The sequence below is a fragment of the Agelaius phoeniceus genome, chromosome 18 (genome assembly GCF_051311805.1).
Source record: "Agelaius phoeniceus isolate bAgePho1 chromosome 18, bAgePho1.hap1, whole genome shotgun sequence".
NCBI lineage: Eukaryota > Metazoa > Chordata > Aves > Passeriformes > Icteridae > Agelaius > Agelaius phoeniceus.
Genome location: NC_135282.1, coordinates 5,886,197 through 5,911,869, shown reverse-complemented (window position 1 = coordinate 5,911,869; position 25,673 = coordinate 5,886,197). Strand labels below are relative to the sequence as shown.

The window sequence follows — 25,673 nt, the reverse complement described above, 5'->3', positions numbered from 1 at the left end:
AGGAGTACACAGTGTGGTTTGTGGTTATGTTGATTTTTCATTAAAGAGGTTGGAGAAGCTTCGGGAGGTGAACCAGCCAGAGATTTGAGCAGACCCAAACTTTTCCTGCATCTCTGGGGCTTTGCCATCAGTGCAGCACTTGTGGAAGTCCCCTTGATGTCAGCAGGAGCTGAGTGCCTGGTTAAAGTTAAAGTTAAAGCACATGCTGAAGGGTTTTGCTGCAGGAGATGAATGCAGGGCAGCTGGGAGTTGTCCTGTCCGTGTTAGCCTGCAAAAACGAGTGCCTCAAACCAAACAGTTACATTTGAAAAGTGTTGTAGCATTGATTTTCACAAAGACACCACAAAGAAATCTGTGAGAAGGCAGCAGGGAGCTGCTCAAACCATCGTGGTCCTCTGCTGAAAATGAATAACAGTGAGGAAGGGGATGCTGACTGGGAGGGAGGGAGGAAGAAATGATTGGGAAGTGTTATAGGTGCACCATCTCCATTGCTCTTTCCTTAGATAAAAACTGAGCTTTTAGTGAAGTTCCTGCCTTTCTTTCATCTGTCTTTTCCCTTTGAGAGGACAGTGAGTGTTGGAGGTAGGAGCTGGTTTCCTCTCAGTGTGTTTACAGTGCAATGATGCCCTCGTGTGATGCTGCACTGCCAGGAGTGATGGTGTGAACCAATGCACCTTCTGAAAAGCAGAAATATCAGAGCTTGTGCTCTTCAAATCACCAAATGCTGCCTCTGCTTCTTTGTTTCTGCTGAATGACTTGAAGGAGTCGCAAAAGCTGCTTCCCTCTTAGTGGTGCTGGCTTTCTGAGCTCATCTAAGATGAAAAATCACAATCATTTTAAGCAACAGGTTCATGAGAGACACCTCCTTATGTTACAGAAGCATTTCTGAGAAACAAAGTTATTAATATTTGATTCTCATATCATATGCTATTGGAACTGCAGAACAGTAAGGAACTGCTGACAAGTCAATCAGATTTGTCTTCTGAAGAATTTCACAGAAGCTGAATTTTTTTTGAAACATTGTCTTTCAGTAGATGGGCTGAGCAGGGCTGTATTTTGAATTCAGTCAGGCAAAACTCTTGTCAGTTTGTGGCAGTTTTCTCCAAAGACCTTTTTCTTGCTCTATTTTCTTTAAAACATTTAATTTATTTTTTTTCAGGCAGCAAAATACAGTGAATATATTCTGTGTGAAAATACACACAGAATGGCTACAGCCATTCCTTGTGAAGAGAGAGTTTGCCACTCTTCTCTTTTGAAGCACCCTTCAGGGTATATCAGAACAATAAGAAAGTTGGCTTGTTCATGGGATTTTCAGCCACAATTTTTGTTTTAATTCTTATGTGGTGTCTTTATTGTGCATTTGGCTGAGCCAAGAGTCTGGATCCCACTCATGGCATTCATGTCTCTATTTGCATTGTGGTGTCACCCTGTAATGCCAGGATGTGTGACTGGATGAAAAGAGAGGGTCTTTGATGGCATCTTTGTTTCTGAGTGCCAGGTACAAAGATCTGTGGGTCCAAGACTGGATTTCCAAAGTTCTGCTGTGGAAGAAGGAAAGTCATGTTAAAGCAGACAGGGAGTCATGTATTCAGTAGGAAGAATATGTTTCATTAGTGGATGTACATGCATAGAAAAAGTAGGAAGTTTTTGAGCACAGAGACCTTTTTTCAGGTTTTTTTTTTTTTTTTTTTTTTTTGTCCCTAAATAACACGGTTGTAGCATCACTAAACATCATTTTACAGATTTTACAGCAGGGGTGAAATTTGTTTTGTATCATTCAGCTGGAGAAAATGAGAGCGATGTTTCCTGCAAAATTTTACAGCCTTGGGCTGTTTTTAAAGAGTGTAAACAGAAATATCAGATCTTGTTTTCCTGAATCCATTGCATTTTTAGCTGAGTTTTGAAAAGCAGCTGGTGGAAGCATCAGTTCCCTGGTGGTTTTGGGAGAAGGAGGCACCTTGGTAGGAAGTGCTGGTGTCCCTGTGGCAGAGGCTGGTCCCTCCTCAGCAGCAAGCCCTGAGATGAGCTCTGATGATGTCCAGTGCTGCCACTCCTGTGCAATATCAGAGCTGGGTAATTGCACCCAGCAGGTTCCCAAGGCTGCTGCCAGTGCCCACGAGCGTCTGCCGCAAATGGGATCAGCACCTCCACCTTGTCTTGTGCTAAAAGCACTGTAAGGCTTTCAGAGAGCAAAAATAGAGTGGTGTCATGTACCTGCTCCATCTTCAGATCCTCGCTTTAACATTTCATAACTGACAAATGATGCTGCAGACTTTTCAGCAAATGCAGTGTGTGGTTCTTAGAAGGGCTTTTATCATTTTAGAGCCATGATGTTTCTCTTGGTTTTTCTCCTCTTTTCTTTCACTTTCAAAAAAGCAGATGCTTTATGTTTATGGGTTCAGTTTCTGTGTTTCAGCTGATGAAAAGGTATTTTGTTTCCTTCTGAGAGCAAGAGTTGCCTGCCAGTGCCACTAATCACCTCACTAATGGCACAGCCGAGCACTTCCAGTGCTTCTGCGTTTGCAGGTACATTTTCCACACCAACAGATGGGCCAGGCTAATACAACTTGGAGCAAACTGTGAGTGCTCAGACCTACCCCAGGTGCTAAAGTTACCCAGGGGACCACCAGGCAGCTGGGGTGTAAATGCTTTGGTTCTTTTCAGGGTCGTAAAAAGGCAAGGGGAGCTGGAGACTAAATAATTTCTCCTTCAAGCTTCACTGAATTTCCTCTTCTGGACCTACATGAGAGCCAAGTTTTGATCTCCCAGTACCTGATGCCACTTTTAATTTTGCTTAGGGAAACACTGAAGTAAGGAGTCACCCTGATGCTAACCTTAGTACAGACAGGGCCCATTCTGTGGCTAAAAATGGCTGAAAACGATGAAAGCTGTATACACTGAAATGTTCACTGTGTATAAATGGTTTAAATTGCTGCCCTTAAAGATCAAAGACTTAAAGAAGAACAATTTACTTCATTCTTGGTGTAGATATCATCCATTGCAGACATAAATACTGGTTTGTCCTAATATGTGTCTTGTTCAAATTGCTGGGAGTAGTAACCATTTCACAGATGACACTTCAGTTAGGGGACAATTACATTTAATGGCATGTGCTCTTCCAGTGGTGATGATCCACCCAGCAGAAGGAGTGAGGTGCTGCACAGTGCTGAAGCAGGGAGTAGCACAAAGGGGGTCACCCTGCTCAGCCAGCATCTTCTGGCTGCTGCTAAATTGAGAAACAGCTGCAGGTGGCTAAAAAGGGGTGCATTTGCTGACTTTGAGGAGCCCCAGATCTGCCATGTGCAAACCAATAATCAGGGATATCTGGAGGACCCTCACTCTAAATCAACACAAAAAGCCCTGCCTAAATATGTGTGAGCAAATTGTCAGTATTTTAAAACCCTGATGTTGTTTTTTTTTTAAAAACAAAACAAAAAAAACCCACCCCGGGGTCTTTTAATTGCTTTGTATTTTTTCAGCTTCTGATTCTCCTGTGTCTTCCACAGAAGGAAATTTTATTATCTGCCTTTTACCTGGAGAACACTGAAGTGAGGGGTGTCTGATTCCAAAGCTCTGCTTTTGACAGAAGCAGCTCCTCTTCTCAGGCTTACAAAAATGCCCTACCCACAAGGTTATGCTGCCTTCTCACACAGGTATATTATGCATAGTTAATACCCATGAAATCAGTACCTGAATTTTCCACTGTCTCTTTATCATGCTGAGACACGTTTTTTTTTTTCAGCTTCTTGCTTTAGAAAACACACTTTATTTTGGCTCCTTTCATGGTTTCTATTAGAAGTAGTCATGGTTTGATATTAATGTTTGCAGTGCTTTTGACACAGTCTAAAGCATGAATATCTGAAACCAGCTCTGCTTTGTACATTTTGTCAGCAGTTTAATGTCATTTCTCTTGCTGAGCAAGTGAATTTGTTCAGAATACAAAACGACTGTAATTTAAGGAAAAAAACCCAACTCCTGTGCAGCAACTTGCAGATGTGAAATATCAGAGAAGTGAAACATGGCAGGATTAGGGAGGGTTTTCCATTCATTGATTAGTACATTTTTTGCTATCTTAGCCTGCTTTTGCTAAGCTCAACACCTTAAACAAAATTGTTCAAAACATATCACATTTATCAAATACTTCTTGATTATTGTTACTTTGGTTGTTGAGTTGTTTGGGTTTTTTTTTTTTCCTGGTCAGACACAGGATGTCCTTCAATGATTAAAAGCCATATCTGAATAACAAATTAACCGTGTTATCTACATAGTGAACTCAGAATTCATCAAAACAAATGATGAGGACTGTTACTTGTCATCTGAAATTGTGTAATCACAGCTCTGCTGCGTTGTGTTTTGATTAAGTGGAAGATGATTACACAGATCCATCTCACAGAGATGCAAGAGCACCCAGGGCAGATTTCATTCCAGTCCTGGATAATAGAGGTTTTTGAGCACAGTTTTAACTTCCCACTCAGGCCAGGGAAAATGCTTAAACCTGTGCATGTGTTTAAGCCTGTGCACCCATCTGTTTCTTCATTTTTCTTTTCCAAATGAAGAAATGGATGATGCAGCAGAATATGGACAGGAGGGAATGTGCAAATTTTGTTACCATAGTATAAAGCCCAGACATCAGATATTTAGACAAGACCGAGTATCTCAGGGCCACAAATTGGTCTCTTCAGGCTGTGGTATCCTGAGCTGGAGTGAAGAATCAGGGCTGGCATTTTCCAGTTTGGTTTAGATAACAGGGACTGCTGTTCTGAATTAGCCTTTGAAGCAGTCAGAGGTTAGAATTGGAGCAGTTTTCTGTCCAGAATGAGGTCACTCAGAGGTCCCTGCTTCTCTACAGTCATTATGACATCGAGGACTTTTTCTTCAAACCCTGGAAGTGTCAGCTGAGAAACTGAGAAATGAAGTTCAGGTCTATTATCTGTACTATTTTCCTGAAAGCACATGATCACCCTCTACAATGCTTCTCTATGAGATAAAAAATAGTGTAGAAATTTCATTTTAAAGTTCATTTTTTTTTTTAAGGTAAGTTTAGAAACATGAAGCACCTCACTACATACTGAGCACAGCATCCAAACTACTCCAAGAGGCAAATTGCAGAAATACACCACTAGTTCTGTTATTAGTTGCTTTTTTTTTTTTTTTTAATATGCTGAAATCATGGAGCATTCCCAGGTCCTGTTGTGATAACTAATCAGGTGACAGGGGAGGATTACAAAAGCTGTTCTTCTGGCCAGCTCCTGCCTTGAGGCTGGTATGGATTCAGAGTAACTTCACCACAGTCAGAGAGTCAATGCAAATTGACAGCAGCCAAACTGAAAGTGCAGTTTAGTCTTAGTGCCAAAGGAAAAAAGAGAAGGAAACAGAGGATATAGACTGTATGTCAATGATGTATTGTGGGGCACACCTCCTAGAGAGCATCCAAAGCATTCTGCACTGAAGCAGCTTTAAATGTACAGCAGTGTTGATGATTGAGGTATGGGCATTTTCTCAGGCAAGAAAGCTTTTTACCCTCTGTGGCTTTTGATGTTCTCTGGGAAATATTCCTTATGATTTTGTGAAAAGAGACAAATTGTTACAGTGCATCAGACTAGGTACATAATGGAAAATTTTACTTGCACAAAAGGCTCATATAATTCACTTATGGCCAGGGTACTTGTGAGTTATTGGGCTTTCAGATGAGAGAAATAACCCTCATAAGTCATTGCTGCTATTGTGACCCATCCTCTTTTCCTTTACACACAGTTTTTCTTCCTTAGCCTTCTTTCTAGCTGAAGCATATTACAATTATTTGATTAGATCTGTTACATGCTGCTCTGTGGAGCAAAATGATGAGACTGTTCTCCCAAGTGAAGTTCTGTTTTCAAGAATGCCAATTTCATCCTGAGGTTACGTCTGCTGTTCTCTGTTCAAATGAAACCCAAAAATCATCTCTTCCCAGAATTTTCATAGTCAATGTGTGAGTGCTCCAGAAAGTTCTTGCAAGATGAACTCTCATTTTTCACATCTGTGGTGGTTTTCAGGCACTTTCTTTAGCTGAACTAGGAAGGTGAGAGACTGTTTCTGTGCCTTTTCCAGCCTTGCTGTTCTGGGGAGCCAAGCCTGTGCCTTTGGGAAGTTGAGCCAAAGTAAAACCTGGCAGTGGGACAGAGGCAGGAGCTCTCCTTGCCCCCTCACTGGACTTTGGGGCTTTTTCACTCTCCCTCCATACCTGAACTCTTCAGGGGGTTTTGCCTGTTGTGACAACAATGAGGAATTCTTCACTGATGAAGTGTTGGTGCAGCTTTGCCAAATCTGGCTGGGCAATCAGATTGTACCAGTGGGTTGGGGGGTCTCTGATGTCCTGAGTGTCAGCACAAATCCGTGTCTGTGCCTGCTACCCACAGACAGGGAGCTTTTCTCCCTCAAGCATCTTTGGCTTGATTTCATTAGCAAGAGGCACTACTTAGAAATGTGCCACTTTCTTCATAAAGTTTATTAGGTATTAAATTGTTTTATTGGATATAAAATTGGTTTAGAACATTACATCCCAGGCTACTGTAGCCATAAAGATTTCAGTGGCAATTCATGAGATTCATGGAGAATTAGAGACAGCAAGACTTCCTAGGTAAATGAAAAAAAGGAAAACCCACCCATACTGTATGTGCTGCCTGAGGAGATGACTGCTAATGAGATAAGTGTGATGTACAGATCTGTTATAAAAAATTACATAAGTTGGAAAGATAGCAGGTTCTTCAGTAGATCTTCTCAGGGGTGTTTTCAGGAGCACATTTACTTGTTCAATTTGGAGTTAAAAGGAGCTTTTAAACTCCAGAGGAGCACTGCAGTGAGAAGGAGAGACAGCCTAAGCAGGTTGAGGTATTGGCTGTGAATTGTTAACAAGCCAAAAACCTACAAGGCACTTAACCAGGCATTTAATTTTAACTGTGTGAGTGGTCCTGCTCTAGTCAATGGAATAACACAGGGCTGTGCAGTTAGGCAAGCAGTCAAGTGCTTGGCTGGATCTGGAACTACAGGCAATTGCAAATTGCTTTCCTGCCCTCAGTGAGGCCATGCTGCAGCAGCCAAGCATCACTTCCTAACGATCTCAAAGGATAGGAAAAGTTTCTCTTTGCATGTTTTCATTATGTAGGCAGGCAAAGGGCAATCTAAGGGTTAACAGTGGAGAGCAGTTTGGAAGTAAGGTCCAAATTGAGATAATCCACACAGGGATACAGGGATACAGATTTCATTATGGCTTCTTCTGCTACATCAAAGAGCTACAAGCAGGAATTTTTTCCTATGCAGCTGCTTATTAAACTGTCTCCTGGCCTTCTCTCAGAACACAGATTGGGCTTTTTACATCTCCTGACCTCTGCCTTGGGTTGGCCCTGCAGGGACACCTCAGAGTCCCTGGAGTCCTGTGAGTCACCCTGACAGGCTGGAGGTGCCTTTGCTCTGCCCTCACAGAGGGTGGGTTTGGGAGCACCTCCCCACACCAGTAACTCTGCTGCTGGCTCTTTTTACTTCACTTTTAACCTAGCATCATGTAATGACTGTCCCAAAGGCCAGCCTCAAAATAAAGTTTCCACTTTCTGCTGGAGAGAGACATTTACAGAACATTTGCTCGTGAGCTGTTGTCACACAGCAAGCTCAGCCCTGGCCATGGTTACTCCTGTTTAGTTATAACTACTATTTGCTGCCTACTCTTGAGTTTATTAATATAAAACCATGGTTATTAATATTAAACCATGACTGTACCACTCACAGGTGCAATAAGTGGGTTCTGCTTGATAACTTTTGGTTTGTTGCATATCTTTAGCCATGACAGGCAGAGGAAGAGGTTGTTGTTTTCTGTCTTGGATTACCAGAAGTTGATGCAATGTGCATTCATTATTTTCCAGCTCATGGAGGAGTTGTTCATCTCCACCTGTATCTCTTGCCCTGTAACTACAATAATTGTAGTGTGAGAAATTTGAGGAAAGAAATACTGTTGGAAGAAATTCTAATTCTACATCAAAGGATCATTAGGCTGAGTTTAGCCCAGGCTAGGAAGCTTGCCTGATTAATTTTTATTACAGATAAGTTTTGTATAATTTATTAACATTGGAAAAGCAAAGTTTGCCAGTTGATTGGCTTCTTTTTGAGCTGTGATATTTTCTTCCTTCCTGATACTCTGTGAATTTGATGTACAAGGGTAAATTCCCCAACTTCCATCAGGCTTCTTTAATTAAACTGGCTAACGAAGGGCCAAGATCCTGACCCAGCAGCTTGCAGAGAGCCCCCTCATTTCTGTTGGAGAATTTGGCAGGTTTTAGAAGATGCCTACTCTGACTGCAAAAACCCTCAAAGTATTAGAGAATTTGCCACAGTGGTATCAGCAAACTGTTCAATTTATAATCATCTTTGTTGTTTAAAAAGCTCCAATTTATTCTGAAGTCAGAATTTTTCTAACATGATCTACCAATTATTAGATTTCATTATGTCTTCTTCTGCTACATTAAAGAGCTACAAGCAGGAATTTCTTCCCATGCAGCTGCTTATTAAACTGTCTCTTGGCCTTCTCTCAGAAAATAGATTGGGCTTTTTACATCTCACTCTACTGCACATTTTTGAGGTTAAAAAACACACTTCTGCTATTTAGGAGGAACACTAGTAAAATACATTTAATTTGTCAGAGGAAGACAAGGACTTTTCCTTGTCTGTTTGAGCATTTTAACAAGTGCAGACATGGGACAGGTTTATCTGCAGAGCTTTCTGGTGCTGCCTGGCTGCTCCTTTGGATGCTCCAGGAGCAGCTCTGGGGACCCTGGAAATCCCTGGAAAGGCTGGGAATTCACTGGGGCCCTGGCCTGGCTCACCTGGGGCTGCTCAGCTCCTGTCAGAGCACCAAGGGGGATTTCTCTTCAAAACAAGGAAGGGGAGAAAGACTGGCTTGAGCACTAATTTTGAAATACTGAGCAGAACTGATGTTTTCTAGCCAGAAATCCTGCAGAGATCTGCTAATGAGTAACAGCTCTCTGCCTGTTCCAGAGACTCACCACAGCTGGCTGTGTTAGGATAAATTTTTGGCTAAAGATTTTCAAAAATTGGGAAACCTGAGCTCATTTCTTCTGGCTCTGCTGTAGTTCAGATTTTACTTTGAATAAAACATTCTCTTTTTGTATATTCTTTTTTTTTTCCCCTATGGCAGATGGAAGGAAATATTTATTTCTGTCCATGTCCATCTTTCAGAGGACAAAATGCTCCTGGTATTTCAAAATGCATCTGGATGTAATTGAAGCTTCCATAACTGCTGCCACATTAACAGCCACAGTACTCCTCTTTTAAAAAACTGAAATTTACCCTTTAAGAGGTCCAACATAAATTAGAGTTGGGCATTTTGTTTCCAGCAAAGCTACCAGAAATGTTATCTCCTCTTCCTCTTCATTCTGAAACAGAGATTACCATTTGCTTAAACATCAGCTGCTTGCTTAGCCTTCCCAAAAATGTCAAAATGATGCAATATAATATTATTATTATACGTATAATATATATAATAATATATATAATATATATAATATATGCTAGATATTATTATTATCTATTATATAGATATTAATATATTATTATGTGTTTAAACTAGACTGTATCATCTTGAATTATCATTTACCCAACTTCTGGAGCATTTGCACAGCCAGCTCAAACAGCAGGGGTGGGGAAATATGGAAGGAAGGGAGAATGAACCAGGACTGGCACAAAAGCTCTGGGATCAGGTCTTTACTTGGCCCAGCCAAAATAAACCACCCAACCTCCAGTTTAGTCTGAGCAATTGGACACAGGACAAAAAGAAAGCAGCAGAAAGGGCTTTGTGTCCTGTGCCTCAGGGTACTTGAATTATTCCTTTAAACACAGCATCCTTCACGTAAAAATGGAATTTTTGCTCAGCACAGTTCAGTCTAGAGCAGGAGCTGTTACTGAGCTGGTTGGCAGCAGGTGACAGAGGCAGGGGAGATGGGGAAAGGAAAGAGTTGTTGCCATCAGCTGACAGAGCAGTTGATAAGGCTGGAATCCTCTGAAAACACAAGTGGTAGAAGCAGCAGAGCATGTAAACATTGACACAGGGCAACAAGGCAGGATTTTGATAGAGTGGACACTGTAGTTAGAGCTAGTGAAGAAATCCCCAGGGGCCCTGAGTGTGGTTATTGCTTTTGTCTTATTTTATCTCTGTAGAGGTATTAGCTGCTTGTGACAGCCTGACTCTGCGACGATGAAAAGAGATTATTTAGAGACAAGAGGACAGACAAGTGGCTTGTATTCCATGTTACTCACAGCAAACGTGCTCCAGGGCAAAATTAAATGAACTGCAAGTCCAGAAAAGTACCTTCATAAAAATGATGTAAAGCTATATTTTTTTTCAGATTTTCTTATAGATTATAGGCAAAGCAATGCAGCCCCTGTAATTGTTCGGTTGGTTGGGTTATTTTTTATCATCCATCCCATTTTACCAGAAAACCATTTTCTTTTTTTTTTTTTTTTCTGACAGAATTGTATTTAGGTTGAATAAGAAAGACTCTTGATAATTTCTTTGGCAGCTTAGAATGTTTACAACAAAGGCTCCACAAGTAAATAGCTGGATGAAACCTGGAGCTCAGTAAATGAAGAGGACTTGTGACCCAGCAGGGATAAAACACATCAGCCATGTGATGAAAGAATTGCTTAACCCTGTGGCACTCTCTCTTTCAGTTCTTGGAAATTCAGACTTTAATGAAGCAAAGTAGCATTTGAAGATTACTGACATTCTACAGAAACAAAAAATTACTGGAGTAACAGAGGAGGGTTTTTTTTAGTTATTTATTTTAGCCAAGCTGAAGTGTATATTCTGATGTAAAAGTACAGGCACTGACTGGGAACATAAAGTGCTGTGGGTCACCATGTGAGCTCTGAATTTATTCTAATGCAGGATTTTTCTGCTCACATCTGACATGCTTTTAGGGTAAGTTTTGTGCTGATACAGGTGAAGAATTGTGATAAATGACTTAATTAGGGAAGCTGTGAAAAGGCAAAAGGTAAATGTTAATGCCTTCTTTGTAATGAACTAATGATTTTTTTGTCTATAATGGGACATTAATTTGCCAAATAATTTATCTGAGAAAGATTTGGCAAGGAAGTGTATCTGAGTGCATGTGTTGAGAAAGGAGAAGCCATTATATTACATCCTCAAAAAGGTTATTTTCAGATATTGCTGAAACAAAATATTTTGCTGGATCTGAAATGAACTTTCAATCCATACTTTGAGTTGTCAAACACCTTGAAATGTCAAGCACCATTTTGGTTCAGTTTGAAACCATATCTGTATCTCTATATATTTAACTTCTAGAAATCTCTTGCAAACAAAGAGCATCCCTTATTTGCTCAGCAGTTTTATAATATGGGACACTATCTTCCCAATAAGCTGAAGCTAATATTTGCAGAGTTCAATTGTGAGGACACTTCTAACTCTTGGGAAAAATACTGCCAAACTTGTGTGTGTATTTTCACATCCTTATGCTGGATGGAATGTGGCCTATGTACCTTAAAGAATAAAAACATGCCTAGCAAAGTCTTTTATATGTCACCATTGATAAACTTCTGTTGGTTTCATTATACAACACACAACCAAAAAGAAAATCCACCAAACAAAACAATTTGTCAGCTAAAGCAAACCCTAATCTAAATCTTTGTAAATGGAGTAACTGATCTTGAAGAAATGAAGTTAAAAGAACCAGTAAAAGGCTGTGGCTGGTGATACACCTCATTTCAAATTTCCCTGGAGAGGCAACAAATCTACAAATGTGACAGCTTACTTTGCAGTCCTGGAATTTGGAGATTCTTTAGGGAGCTGTCCATCAAAATCACAAACAGCCTTTTTCCTTTGTGTTTTACCCAAATTGCATCTCCTCAGCAGCTCTTTAGGTGATGTACAAAATAGCTTCATTTGTCACTTATTTCACAGCCTATGATTAATGTTAATATCTGTCCATTAATAGCAGCAATAAAGCATTTAAGCAGAGTGAATCACTAGGATATAGTGGCACTTTCTTCTCTAAAAGTTCCTTTTCTGTGCCGTTTTGAGTTTTCTCTGAGGTATCTAAAAACCACTCCAGACATCTGCTGTCTGATAGTCAGGAAAGTCAAAGCATGTTGTAACAGACTCACCAGAGGGGGTTTTTGCATTTTCTCATGTTCTTTTTGCAGCTCAGGTAGCTGCCAAGGCTGCTGGGGCCTGGGTGAGAGTGCAGTGTAGGCAGAGGCATTTTTCAAACTTCAGAGAAGTTTCAAATATTCTATTGCAGTCCTTTATGGGCATTGCCCCTCCTCTGGCACTTTCCCATAGCCCTGGGAGGAGAGTATTAATCATGGATTTTCCATCCCAAGTGAATAAGCATTCCCAGTGAAAGCCATGCTCACACACATCTGCATCTAATGGTTATTAAGCATTTGGCACTTACTGTTTAAAAACAGGACATCAGCTGAACTGAGTAATTGTGTGTTGTTTCAGTAAGCAGGTGCTCTGGCTGAACTTGTCCATTATAAGCAGGTGATGATTTGTGAGTTTTTAAAGTGTAAATTGCATGTTTAGTTTGCTGATCTAATTCAGAATGGGAGTGTGGGAAGGGCTGCCTAGAATTACTGCAATGATTTGTTAGTACTTCCATACTAACTGATATTTTTCTTATTGCTCACCTCAGATATTTTACTAATTTTCCTTCATAGAGATCAGTTTTCAGTGCAAATTCCAGTTTGAGTTCTGCTGTTGAGGGCACAGAGTGCTTTAATGTGGTGTCACTAGCCTGGCTGGGCTCTGTGCAGGTGAGGGATGAGTTCACCCAGTTCCTTCCAGCAGGGTTATCTCTGCTGCACACCTACAGCACCAAGACTTAGCAAGATTTATGGAACTACTAAGGATGAGCTATCAGGTAGATCTCCTGGATGATAATATTCATGGTTGTGTTCATACAACTGCTCCTTCAGGAAGGTCACAGAGCAGGAACAAGGTGGAATTAATGCTTTGAAAAACAGGAGTGCCCCCTTCATCCTCAGTAGTCTGCAGGTGAGTTTAAAGAGCACTGACCAGAGATGGAAACTGCCACAGCTCCCTGAGTGCCACACATCCAGCCTGAGGACAGTGGGTCCTGACATTTTTCTGCCATTTTCCCCATTTTTGCCTTGCTTTCTTTCCTTTTTTTGGTGTCAGCACTGCCCTGGGGATCATTATGGAGCAGGGCTGTGGAGAACTCCCAGCTCTCACCCTGTGAGTGAACATCTCTGCTGGTGCATGCCTCAGGTGCCAAGGCTTGAACAAATCAAACCTTTTGTGCTTCAGCCCCCAAGCAGCCAGGTGACAACTGTTCCTCATCTGTGACAGCCTCACAGTGTGGCCTCTGAGCTCTGTTGTTGCTGTGTGCCCCTAACACCAGGTTCTTGGGACTTCTTGTAACCATGTTCAAAGCTGAATTTAAGCTGAGACATCAGATGTTTTCATGGTCTAAAATATTAGTAATTAATCTGAATTTGTAGTGTTCCTGCCTTGGAAGAAGCTTTTACTTTAATAGCCTTTTTTTCTTTTTCTTCTTCTTTATTTTTTTCCTTTTTTTTTTTTTTTTGGAAATGTTATTTTAAGTAGATCAGCATGCTGAAATTTGCATCGTAAAAGATTGTTTTGGAACAAAGCAGGATCTAATGAGCATATAGTAAATCCCTTGGCTCTGCAGCAAAGCCACAATAAGCATAATAGCTCTCACTGAATTAATCCCTTGCAGCCTAAAAGCTTTTTTCTTTAAAATGAAATAGCAACCCTGCAGGATTTAGTGTAGACAATATGCAAAGATCATTTAAGGGTCTGCTGTGGAAAGAGAAAACAAATGAGGATGACTCCACTTAGGGTCCTTTGAAAAGACCCTTTGTGATCACTTCATTAGTCAGTCTGTTTCAATATTTTCTCATTCAAGAGTGACTTTATTCTAATTGAAGCATCAATAAATCCCACTCTTTATTCTTCCTCCCTGTGGTCCAAGCTAAAATGTCAGGAAGCATTTTATCATTTTTCACCCTTCTTACTGAAGGCTGAGCACACAGTAAGTATTATTTCATTAGCAAAAGGCTGCAAGTGTGAGCTACTGGTATTGCACAAGAAAGTTGGGAACTCACTTTGGTGGAAAAAACAAAAAGTTTAACTTCTATTTTTTATTTTCTCTCTGGCTTAGCTCAGGTGACAATTGAAGGGAGATGCTGTTTCAGGGTTAATTTTGTGCTCTTCAAAAGATTTCTGTGATCATGTGCACACCTCTATGTCAAGCAAGGCACCCCTACTCCGACCTGAGGTATTCTTGCTGATCTTCCCCTGGCATCTGCCAGAGATTAAATGCAGTTTGGAGACTGCTGCCATGCTCAGTTTATCTAATTTTGGGCATTTTCTGTGGGCTGGACTGTGGCAGTGAGTGTCCTGTTCTTGTGTTCCAGCTGCTGAGCTGAGCAGTCAGCATTGCCTGGTGCTTTGGTGCAGGTTATTAAAGCACTGTCTGGCAAAAAGGGTATTTTCCTAAGAACTTAAATGTTGCAGGAGCTCAGCTGCAGATTTTCTCATGTAAGCTTAGTGTACATAAGACTTTATCCCTTGCTGGGGTTTGAACTTAGAGGGAGATTTTCTCTATGGTCTTTTGGGATAAGTGAGGAGAAAAAACCTAAAGTAATCAAATGAAGGAGATGTGAGGAACAAGAGTTACAGGCTGGTCTTTATTGCTGTTTCATATATCCCATATAGATTGTATTTTTCCAAGGCCAATTTGTTGAATTTTAACAGTTATAGTACAAACAGGATCTGTGCTGGCATATTTACAGAAATGACTGACAGTGATTCTATTGATTTGGGAAAAAAGTTGAGTAAATTTGTAAGAAAGCAGAAAATTATTCTCATCAAATGCATTCTGAAGGAATACATTATGAGAAGCATCTGCCTGGGACAATTAGCAAACTACATTAGAGATACCAAATTTCATTTACTTCATAGAGGAAAAATGATTTGTGCTTGCAAAACACAACATATATGGATGGTACTAGACCAGAAGAAATCTGCAGCCTGTTTTAGACTCGAGGAGAACTCAGAGAAAATGGAGTTATTATCTGTAGCCTATGAAGTTTGAGGGTTTGCCTCAGAGCAGTCTCTTTCCTACGCCCGTCATTTACGTGGTAGGAGCCGTTAACATCTCCTGGAGCATTTTGAGGTGCCAACATTCATTCATTTGCTAAGAAAAACCTTTTAATTTGCTAAAAAAGCCTTTGCAAATGAAAACCTTGCTCTTTGGCTGTCCTTTCTCCCTTCTCCCACTCCTCAGTGCTTGCTTGCCTGCCAGACCCTGGGCAGTGCTGCAGGGAGGCTGGAGCAGGGGGAGCTTGTCCAGCACCACTGCACTGATTGGATTTCCCCTGGAGGAAACAGCAATTCCTGAACCACCACCACCTTTTGGAGCTTCAGATATTTTATTCTTTGCCACATGAGGTCTGTGTGTAAAGCCCAGGGTGGCACAGGGAATCCTGCCTGTGCAGGGTCAGGCTGCTCTTCTTGCCTTGGAAGGGTTTTGAATTTCCATCCTCCACCAGCAAGGCATTTCAGAGAGTCTGGGATTTTCCTTGCAGAAGAGAGATTTGCTTCTTCTCCAGACATGCTCTTTTCAAAGGTGCATTACCCTTTGTAAAAGTTGTTCAAAATATGGGTTTATGGAGATGGGATTAGTGGTTAAAGCATATGGGGCATTTTTAATATAATTTTAAATCCTATCTCCTCCCTCACATAGCAGCCAGTCTATTAATTTATCAGCCCTAGCTCTTTACACACAAAGTTTATCTTTACAGCGAGATAGCAGTTGCTGAGTGTGAGTTTCTCTAGAACATGTTTCAATTTCTTCTTGCTTATCTGTTTGCCTCTCTAAGAGGGTTAACAGAAGGGTTTTATCTTCTCTCTGTTGTCACATCTGAGATCTTAACTGGCTTGAGGTTCTGTGTAACCTCTAAGAAACATGTGAAGGACAGCCTCTAACTTTGCTACTGAAAAGCCACCAGACAAATATAAAACATGCATGTGTTGAGTGTCTCATTGCAAGAATGTTATTGTTCCACTGCCTTTTTTTTTTTTTTTTCTGAAAGCAAATCATCTGTAAATACCATAAAACCCCAAGGGATCAAAGCTTGGTCAAAGTCCAAAAAATTCTAACAAATTTGACCTCCAAAGAGGTCAAAGTCCAAAAAATTCTAACAAATTTTAAAGGCTAATCAAGTACCTATGAAAAAATTATCTTACTTTTCTATAAAGAAAAGGTATCATTTTGAGTCTGCCATGAAATTCACATTAAATGACTCTGCAGGAGAATCTTGCAGCACACCCTTGAACTCTATTGCAATAGTTGTGGGAAAAGCAGCAAGCTTCCAAGTATTCCTCATCGGGACAACTGAAATATTGATATAAATAATAATCATAAAGCAGTAATACTAGAGCCAGACATATCCTAAACACTTGTATGGCTGCACTTCCCTATCCTTCATATCTCTTCTTCTCTCTTCCAATTAAGTTTTTGCTGTTTGAGCCAGGAAAAAAACATGAGGAGAGCCCCAGGTGAAATGCAACCTTCCAAAAATCATTAGTGCAAAAACACTGCTCCGTGTTTCCAGCCTTCCAGGGCAAGAGTGAAGGATGGGCATTGACACATGCAGGGCAAGAAGACTCCTAATGACAGAATTAACTTTCATATTTGAGGTTTTGTCATACTCCCTGCACATCTGCTGTGAGCAGATTATCTGCAAACTGCTTTGAGCAGGAGTTGAGAGCAAAAAGGAAGGATTGTCACTGGGTCAGTGTCAGTGTCAGTCAAGCAAGGACCCTTTGGGCTCCTGTAATTTGAAAGCATAGGTCAGAAGTTTATCCTGAAATTTCTGACAAAACAAAGATCTGTGGATCTTGAGATGTGATTTCTTCCTTTGTTCAAGTCTCTTTTTGGCAGCTAAAAGTCTCTCTGATGTGAGCTGGTTTGTCCCAGCATGGAAAGATTTTTGCTCTAAAAGTGCACCATTAACTAGCACAGGCTATTTTGAGAAGTGACAGTTGGGACTTTTTTAAACCATAATTATGGCTGCCTTTAAAGATGGTGATAAAAATGCACTTGATGAACAAAAGGAGAGCATGTGATTAATTTTTCCATATGATGTGTTTGATTATGACAGCTCCCCAGTCTCTAACAGCTTCCTATGTGAAGTGAAAAACAGAGAGAGAGCACTTTATCTAGCACAGCTGATTAAATATGACTCTCCAGGCAGCTCTGAGAACACATGCAGGAGAGAATATCCATAAGATTCCATTAGAAAACAAGAAAATGTCAGGCTATAAATTACTGTGAAAGATCAGTTTTCAGTGAACTACATAAATTGTCAATATCAGAGATGCAAGAATACTAAGTGTGCAATATTCCTATTAATTTTTGGGTTCTAGTGTGGGCACTAGAAGAGTTGGCACATCCCTTAAGGATTGGAGGATAAGTGCAGAGCTCCCTCTTCTCTCTCACTGAGCACCAGGGTGTTTAAGCTGCAAAATTCACAGCAAGGTACAATGTTCTTAAGGACCACAATCTTTACTTCCAGTCTAGGTTTTCAAAGTTCAAACTGTCTCCCCAGCTTTTTCTTCATACTGATGCCATTTTTATTTTTACCTATTGATTTTGCTTTATGGTGAGATCATCTGTACCAAATTAAATAGTCCTGTGCAGTCACTTCAGTGTACACAATAATGTGATATTCAATTTACAGAGCACCAAGTCCATAGAGAGGGAAGAGCCCTCCCTTTAATTGGCAAGAGCCTCTTGGGAGCTGTTGCTTCTCTCTTGCCAATGGCAAATATTAAATCCCAGGAATAATATTTAAAATGCTAAAAATGGCAAATATTAAATCCCAGGATATTTCTGAGCTCTGACATTCGCTCTGCAGGACGTGATGCTGTTGGAAGCAGGTCTCACCTGCAGGGCAGCAGAACACACCAGCAATGTTCTCTCTATGTATATTGCCAAGATTTAGGAATTGATTAGCCCAGCTCAACTTCCTACTTAGTGGTGGCCAGGCTTGTTTAACTCTTTTTAACTTTAATTTTTTTAAATCCTGATAAAGATGGTTTCAATCTTCAGTAGAAAGTACTTGTGGGAAAATGCATTTCCTTGGAAAATTTCTTCTTGTTTGGCAAGAATTAAAGCTTGGCACCTTATTAGCCTTTCTAAATAATGTACCCAACCTGCTTTCAGAGAGCTTTGCTGATGCACAACTGAGGCCATGCTAGACAAGACACGGCCTCATCTCAGATTTCCTCTGATGCATAAAATGTGATGTCCAGCTGGCTGCTGCATAAATAAACATTTTCCTGTAGGACAGCCACACCTCAGGTGTACAGGAATAGCTGATAATTGGTGTCAGTAAATCATTATAGTGCAAGCCACAAACATAATCACTCAGTTTGTAATTTACTCCTGATGGGGGTACTTGTTCTTCTCAATACTTAATATGTCTGTTTATAGAAAAGTTGATTGAGATAATTAGCAGTAAAAATGCTAAGGTAACACGGCTATGGTAACATTTAAATTGCCATCAATTTTGTTTATAGCAGCCTAAAGAGCAGTGCTGAAATTAGAAATTAGCTACAATTAGCAAATAAATTAAGTGTCTCTTGGAATTACTTGATCATGTCTTAAAATGTTGCACAGTGAGATGCTCACAGAGGCAAAGCTGAGTCCCTGGGCTGCTCAGCTGCACCAGTCAAGGAGAACCCATCTTACTTTGCTGCTGCTCCTGGCCTTGCATGGAGCCTGGGCTGTTGCCCCACTGTACAGGTTTGATGAGTACATGCTGGGAAGCCAAAAAAAAAAAACAAAATTGTTCTAAGGAATTTGCCTCTGCATGGGGGAAAAGAAGGCAGAGTGGGATTTTCAGTGATGTGCAGCCTTGTGGGCAGCAGCTCAAAGACTGTAACCCTTCCACCAGCTCAGTAAATGAACCTTGAGACACACATTTACTGCTGGCAGCTCCATATGAGAGGAATAACTTGGGCTGGAAATGTGTTGTTATCCCAGAAGATAAGCCACAGACACAGAAGGCAGTTTTCTCTGATTGCTGGAATGTGTCTCTTTGGAGGGCCTTGGGCATCGTTTCATGTTCACAGTTAGAAATAGTTTGCTTCCCCCAGTAAGGTTCTTTAAGGACCCTGCTTGATAAATGTTTTACAGAGGCATGTAATTATTTCCCTGGCATAATTTCATAGTTTGATGTGGAAGGAAATGTGTTGTCTGCTACTGTTAAAATGGGTCATTAAGTGCAGTTTTGAGAATGAAAAGAGGATGGGAATCAACCAGTTCAGGATCAGCTGCTGACTCACCTGTCTCTCACCTGACTCATGCAGTGAAAGTTTTCTCATTCTTTTACCTTTTGTTAGAAGCAGACAGGGAATGGTTTTCTGCCTTTCAGCTCTGTGTCCAGAGAGGAGAAGGTGAGCTGAACATCTCATCCTCCTCCTTCCAGACCAAGTCTCCAGTATTCCTCCAAATCTCACATAATGGCTCTCAGCTGCCCAATTTTGGATGCACATGTTTGATTCTACTACAGAAACTCTTCTATTTAGTGTAAGTTTAAGTAATTATTGGGCTGGAAGGGAAGGAGACAAAATCTTCACCCTGTACTTGGCCATGTGCTTAAAGGGTGTGAGGAGACTGGGTCATGTCTGTGCTCCCCTGAACAGCACCTGATCCTCATGAAGAGAAACAGGAGACCTTGTCTGGCCTGGACAGAAATTCCCACAGCTGAGGAGCTGTGACATTTGTCTGGGATGTGGAGAAATGGTGGCACAATGATGTTCACCTGGTGATACACGGGTATCTGATTCCTTGCCCCTGTGCTCTACATCCAGTTCTCTTTCTCTGGGATTGGAAATACCATTCTTATCCAGGGAAACATCCCCTGCTGGTGTTAAAAGTTACATATTCCCAGAAAAATAACAAGTCATCTGGGTTAAATTTCAGCATCTTCTAAGGAAGAAAAGTTTCCTTTAGTATTTTCTGGCTGTTTCCTTCCTTCTTTCCTCCTCTTCAGCAGATGTTGGCTCTTTAAAGAGTGAAATCAGGCTGGGGGGAAAGGGAAGGGACCGAGTGTCAGGGAAAAGCAGTCCAAGGGAATATGGATGGGGCAGTCACACCACAGGCAGACCCCTACTGAGAGCTGAGCACCAGGATCAGACAGAGTGAGATTTATCTGGCCTGAGGCTGCTGCTGCCTTTTTTATTGTGTTTCCTTCAAAGCCAGGTGTCTGTGTTCCCTGTGGATTTCATCTGTGGAGAATTTATCACTGATAAATAACTGTTTGTGTTGAATTTACAGATGAGCTAAACTGTTTTCTTTAATGTTGCAGTTTAGTAGCTTTTTGTTTTCAGGTTTGTGTGAGCACTGGCATTCAAAGGAAATAAATCTGTCACTCAGATAATGTACTTGCCCTTGGTACCAAAATACATAAATAAGAGTTACAAGGTCATTAAGCATATCAATAGAAAGAAAAATGTGCTGTGCATTAAACAGCTGACTTCCAGGTTGGGTTGGGCAAATAACAGTATACTAAAGTGTACTGCTCTTTTCTCCTTCTGATTGTGAAAATCAATTAATTCTTTTTCTTTTTTTTTCTTTTTTTAGCACTTTCTCTTTGCACTGGAAACCCTCAGCACATGTCAGTCCAAATTTATGAGCAGTGTGTTTTTCAGTGTATTCCATTTATCAAATGTAAATTTCAGTAGCCCGTGATTTACTACAGAACTGTTTGGAAAGCAGCAAGTAAATATTACCTAACAATGTATTAAAAAAAGAAAAGCCAGAGCAGAGATTTTATTTGCCACTTCCCAAGCACTTTGTCCTTGAAAAGGCAGGTTAGGTGGAGAATGCCCCAGTATAGCTCTGGAATGCATCTTTATGGAAATGTGTTTTTATTCTCAGTAAAAGGCAACCTTGGAAAGTACTGGATTACTGCTTATATTTTAGTATCTTTCATTTTCAGATTTTTCTACTAGGTGCAGACCTGAGGGAGCTGGATCCATAAGCCTCCCACACTCTGCATCACTCCAGATCTTGCTGATGCAAAGAGACAAATCCTCATTGCCCCCTGCCGTGGAGCTCAGACAGTAAACAATCAGCAGGGAGAAAATTGCACACTGTGGGTTCCATGGTGTCTGGGCAGGCTGGGTGACACAGCCTCCACTCTGCCCCTTTTAGCCCTCTTCATCAGCTCAGGGGCACAGAGATAAGATGATGAGAGGTCTGGAGCACCTCTCCTGTGGAGACAGTCTGAGAGAGTTGCAGATGTTTAGTCTGGAGAAGAGAAGGCTCTGTGGTGACCTTAGAGCCCTTTCCATACCCCATTCATGTGTCAAACACAGCCAGATGACACAGCTGATTTTTGTTGAAGTTTCAGTAACAAGCACTCGATTAAAATAGCACCCATGGCAGAGGTTACCACCTCACAATTTGTTTTCTGCCTGATGGTCCCAAGAACAGTGATACTGTGGTGAAGGACTTGTCTCTTTATGGATTCTAAACTTATGTACCTAATGCAGCCATCTGCATCCCCTCAGACCCACCTGCCATGTGCAGCTAGAAGAGAATTGGGTGATCCTTTTGAACTGACTGGCAAACACCCTACACACAGCACCTGCACAGAAGCACCTGTGTTGCCTCTGGAGGGGAAAGAGAAGCCACATGGCTGTTTCTCGGGTTTCATGGTGCTGAAATGGCTCCTGAGATATTAAAAATCTTTTTTCCCAGCCCTGCACGCGAAGAAGTCAGGATTCCTCAGCTCTGTTTTTCAAGGTTGTTTATCTTCTCTTATCTAATACTTTCTTTTTTGGACCCACTGAGGTCTGTCCAGCAGGTTGGGTTGAGGCACACTGACCGCCCTCAGGGTGGTGTTATCTTTTGATACTAAGAACTACATGTACTTTATTTACAATAATTTTCCAATACCTATCACCTATGTTAGATAGTCTCTCTCTACTTTAAACCAATCCAGAGGTGTCACCATCACAGCAGAAGATGGAGAGCAAGAGGAAGAAGAAGAAAGACAGGACATGCCCAGACTCCTCCATCTTGCCTCTAAATCTCCAAAATTCTACTTTTTCACCCTGTGATAAATTCACTAACATTCTACTCAAACCCTCGTGGCTTGTAAATCTTCACACAAAGTTGGTCGCTTTTTCCATGGGCTAAAATCAAAGGCACGGGTGCCTTGGACTCTGTACCAAGGTCTCTGAGCCCCCTGCCAGGGTCTCAAACCATCCGGGGCAGTCAGAGGAACATCCTGGGTGTTCTGACAGATGATTTCTGTGCCTCCCCCAGGTGTGGCAGTGCGGGGGCAGCATGGAGGTGCTGCCCTGCTCCCGCGTGGCGCACATCGAGCGCACCAAGAAGCCCTACAACAACGACATCGACTACTATGCAAAGCGCAACGCCCTGCGCGCCGCCGAGGTCTGGATGGACGACTTCAAGTCTCACGTCTACATGGCCTGGAACATCCCCATGGCAGTGAGTACAGCCCACACTCTGGCCTGAGCACAGGCAGAAACACAAAGCTGCTCCTAATTAGCTCTTGAAGTGAACGTTGCAGTGTTGTGGGTCCCCAGGACAAGGTGAGAGATGAGAATTGACTCCAAGTTCTCAGAAGGCTGATATATTATATTATGTTATATTATATTGTATTATGCTATATTATACTATGCTTTATGATATTATACTCTGCTATATTGCACTATACTATATTATATTATATTATACTATATTGTATTCTAAAACAATACTAAAGAAAGACAAAGGATACATCAGAAGGCTAGACAAGAATGATCATAAAAACTCCATGACTGACCAGAGTCCCGACACAGCTGGCTGTGATTGGTGATTAATTAAAAACAATTCACGTTTGGATAAACGATCTCCAGGCTACATTCCAGAGGAGCAAAACATGGAGAAGCTGAGGCTTCTCATCTTCTCAGGAGAAAAATCCTGGTGAAGGGATTTTTCAGAAAATATCATGGTGACAGGGGAAGGGTGTTACTACAGCTGCACAAAGTGGGCAAAGCTCAGGGAAAGTGCTTTGGTGCATGCTCAGTACAGAGAGTTCTGCCAGGAGAACTTGCTGCCTCAGTCTAAGTTTAGTTGTGCACTCAGTCCTGACTGTTGTGTGCAGTGACACAGATTTATAATTTAACCAGAGCAAAATGTCTCAGGTTTATGTGCTCCCCTAGAAGTCATTAATTTGGGGCGCTGTTAAACTCTGAGGTGTTCATATGCTACAACAGTGGGGACAACAGAAATGTCCATAAATAAATATCATCATTCATTGTGAGACTCAGTAGACCTCACCGGCATAAAAAACAAAGTATGCAATAAAAGAATCACACATTAAATAGTTTTATTGTCCACAGGCTGAGAGGTGCAATGTGGGCACGTTCTGCTGCTCACTGTGCATATGAATTGTAGATGGCGTGTGAGGGCCTCTAGGAATCCATGTAATATAAATATTAGATAAACTGTAGGTTCCATTTATCACTTAGCTCTGTAAGTATATCACGTGCTACATCTGCACTGAGCACAATTCTTGAAGAAAAGAGTTTTATGTTACATCCCGGCCAGGTGGAAGCTGGCTGCTGGTGTGTTCCTTGGCTGTGTTTGCATCCAAATTATTCATGTGAAAGGGCACAGGGAGAGCAGCTGAGGGGTAGCATACACTGATCTCAAGGTAAGGATGGTTTATTTAACCCTTACAGCAGGGGTTTGGCCAGAGCTGAAGCAAATAGGAACAGGAATGTTCCTATCAGAACAGGAAATATGCAAACCCAATGGTGTCTGGGAATATTCAGATATGACCTGGAGTTCATCAAAGTCATGAGAGTCTTGTCAAAGACTTCATTAGATTTAGTGTGTCCTAAACACCTACTCATACTTTGGTACCTGGTTAATACATGAAACCCCGTTTTTGTTCTTTCCCCTTACAGTTTTTAAAATACACATTGGAAAGGAGCAATGTTTCCTCTTTGTCCATTTGATGTCTGAATATGCCAGATATTTTCACAGCTCTAAATTCACTCACTGCTGTTCAATATTGGACACTGTGCAATGTGTTTTTGGTGACTTCTTTTGGCACAAGAGGTAATTGCAGAGAATTATTTTCCCTTAACAAAAGGCAATACTGCATCACTTTTTCCACACAAGATTTCTGTGACAGTAGGAGGAAGACAGTGCAGTGTCCATTAAAAATTTATGAGCATTTTGGCCCTGTCTGAACACATAAAGTACACTTGCTAAAATGGTCATTTTTCAATTAGGAGATGAAAAACTAACCTCTGTAAATTTGCTTGCTTGATGGCATGTGCAAATGAATTCTGAGAAAAGATGATATTTAAATAAGCATTTACGCCAAAACATGATTTCCTTTAATCTCTCTGAGATTACTTACTGATGCAGTTTTCTGCACTGAGCTATACAGCAGAGCTTTTAAAAAAACCCAGGCACATCTACAATAAAAGACATAAAGTCAGCAGAAGTACTGAACATTAAAATTTCCTTTTCATAAAATAAATTGATTGATTGATAAAATATATATCATAAAAATCAGCCTATTAGCTCTCAGGAACAGGAAGCTGAGAAAAGTTGGTGTTCATGACATTATTCAATACAGATGACAGAGGAACTGTACTTTTGGCATAAGCCATCACAAAAACCTTCTGCAGGGGAATTAGAAACCTTGCTAGCTGGTTAAAAAGAATATGTCCACAAAGTAAATCCTGTGGACATCTCATTCTTGTGCCATCACACTGTAACCTGCCCATGGTGGCTGCAGCTGGCACAGAGGGTGAGCACAGCTCAATTTGTTTTCATAGCTGCTCCATTTGCTGCTCTTGTGCTCTGTAGAAAAAGAACTGCAAAAAAGGGCACTGTATTGCCTCATTTTAAATAGGGCAGAAAAGAGGCAGGTAAAACACATGCATTTTCCCATACCACAAAACCAACCCAAATTAGCTCTTCCATAACTTATATTCTTAACTTCTCCACATTAACTCTTCTTCCCACCATCTTTTTCACAACTCACAGGTTATTGAGAACATGTGCATAATGTTTTTCTAGATCAGCAGATGGTCTTGGGCACACCTGCAAGATCATGTTCCTATAACCTTCAGCAGCAGGTCAGCACAGCTTTATTCCAGTTAAACAAATACTTGGTACATTCCCACTTTATTCCTCGACAATTTTAGTAAAAAAGGAATCTCACACTGGATGATTTATTGCACTGAGTGCCTCAGAGGATTGCTCTCCTTCCATGCAGCCTCAAGTACCACGTAAATTAACATTCATTTGAATGGATGCTGCACTGAGGGCTCCTGACAGAACGTGCATCAGCAAGCAGCAGTGAGCACAGCAAACCCTTTATGTGGCAAATAGGAAAACCTGTTCAGTATCACACTTGTATTCTCTCCTGAAAACCAGGCATCTGTTGGGGATCTTAATAAACCCTGAGTTAAGATTTGCTGCTGTCTTGGAACCCTGCATTAGAAACAATCTTTAAAATGTGCAGATATTCTTCTGGAGGAAAAGCACAAGGCACTTCAGAGAGATCTC

The 25,673-nt window shown here is 41.1% G+C and overlaps 1 protein-coding gene across 1 annotated transcript in view; it reads left to right on the top strand.

The window, feature by feature from the left end:
• GALNT9 (polypeptide N-acetylgalactosaminyltransferase 9) overlaps window positions 1-25,673 on the top strand; it is a 132,780-nt gene that overhangs the window by 91,186 nt on the left and 15,921 nt on the right. The window contains exon 7 of the mRNA XM_054645979.2: window positions 22,401-22,586. Within this exon, the coding sequence (XP_054501954.2) occupies window positions 22,401-22,586 (186 nt within the window). The remainder of the gene's footprint in view (window positions 1-22,400; window positions 22,587-25,673) is intronic.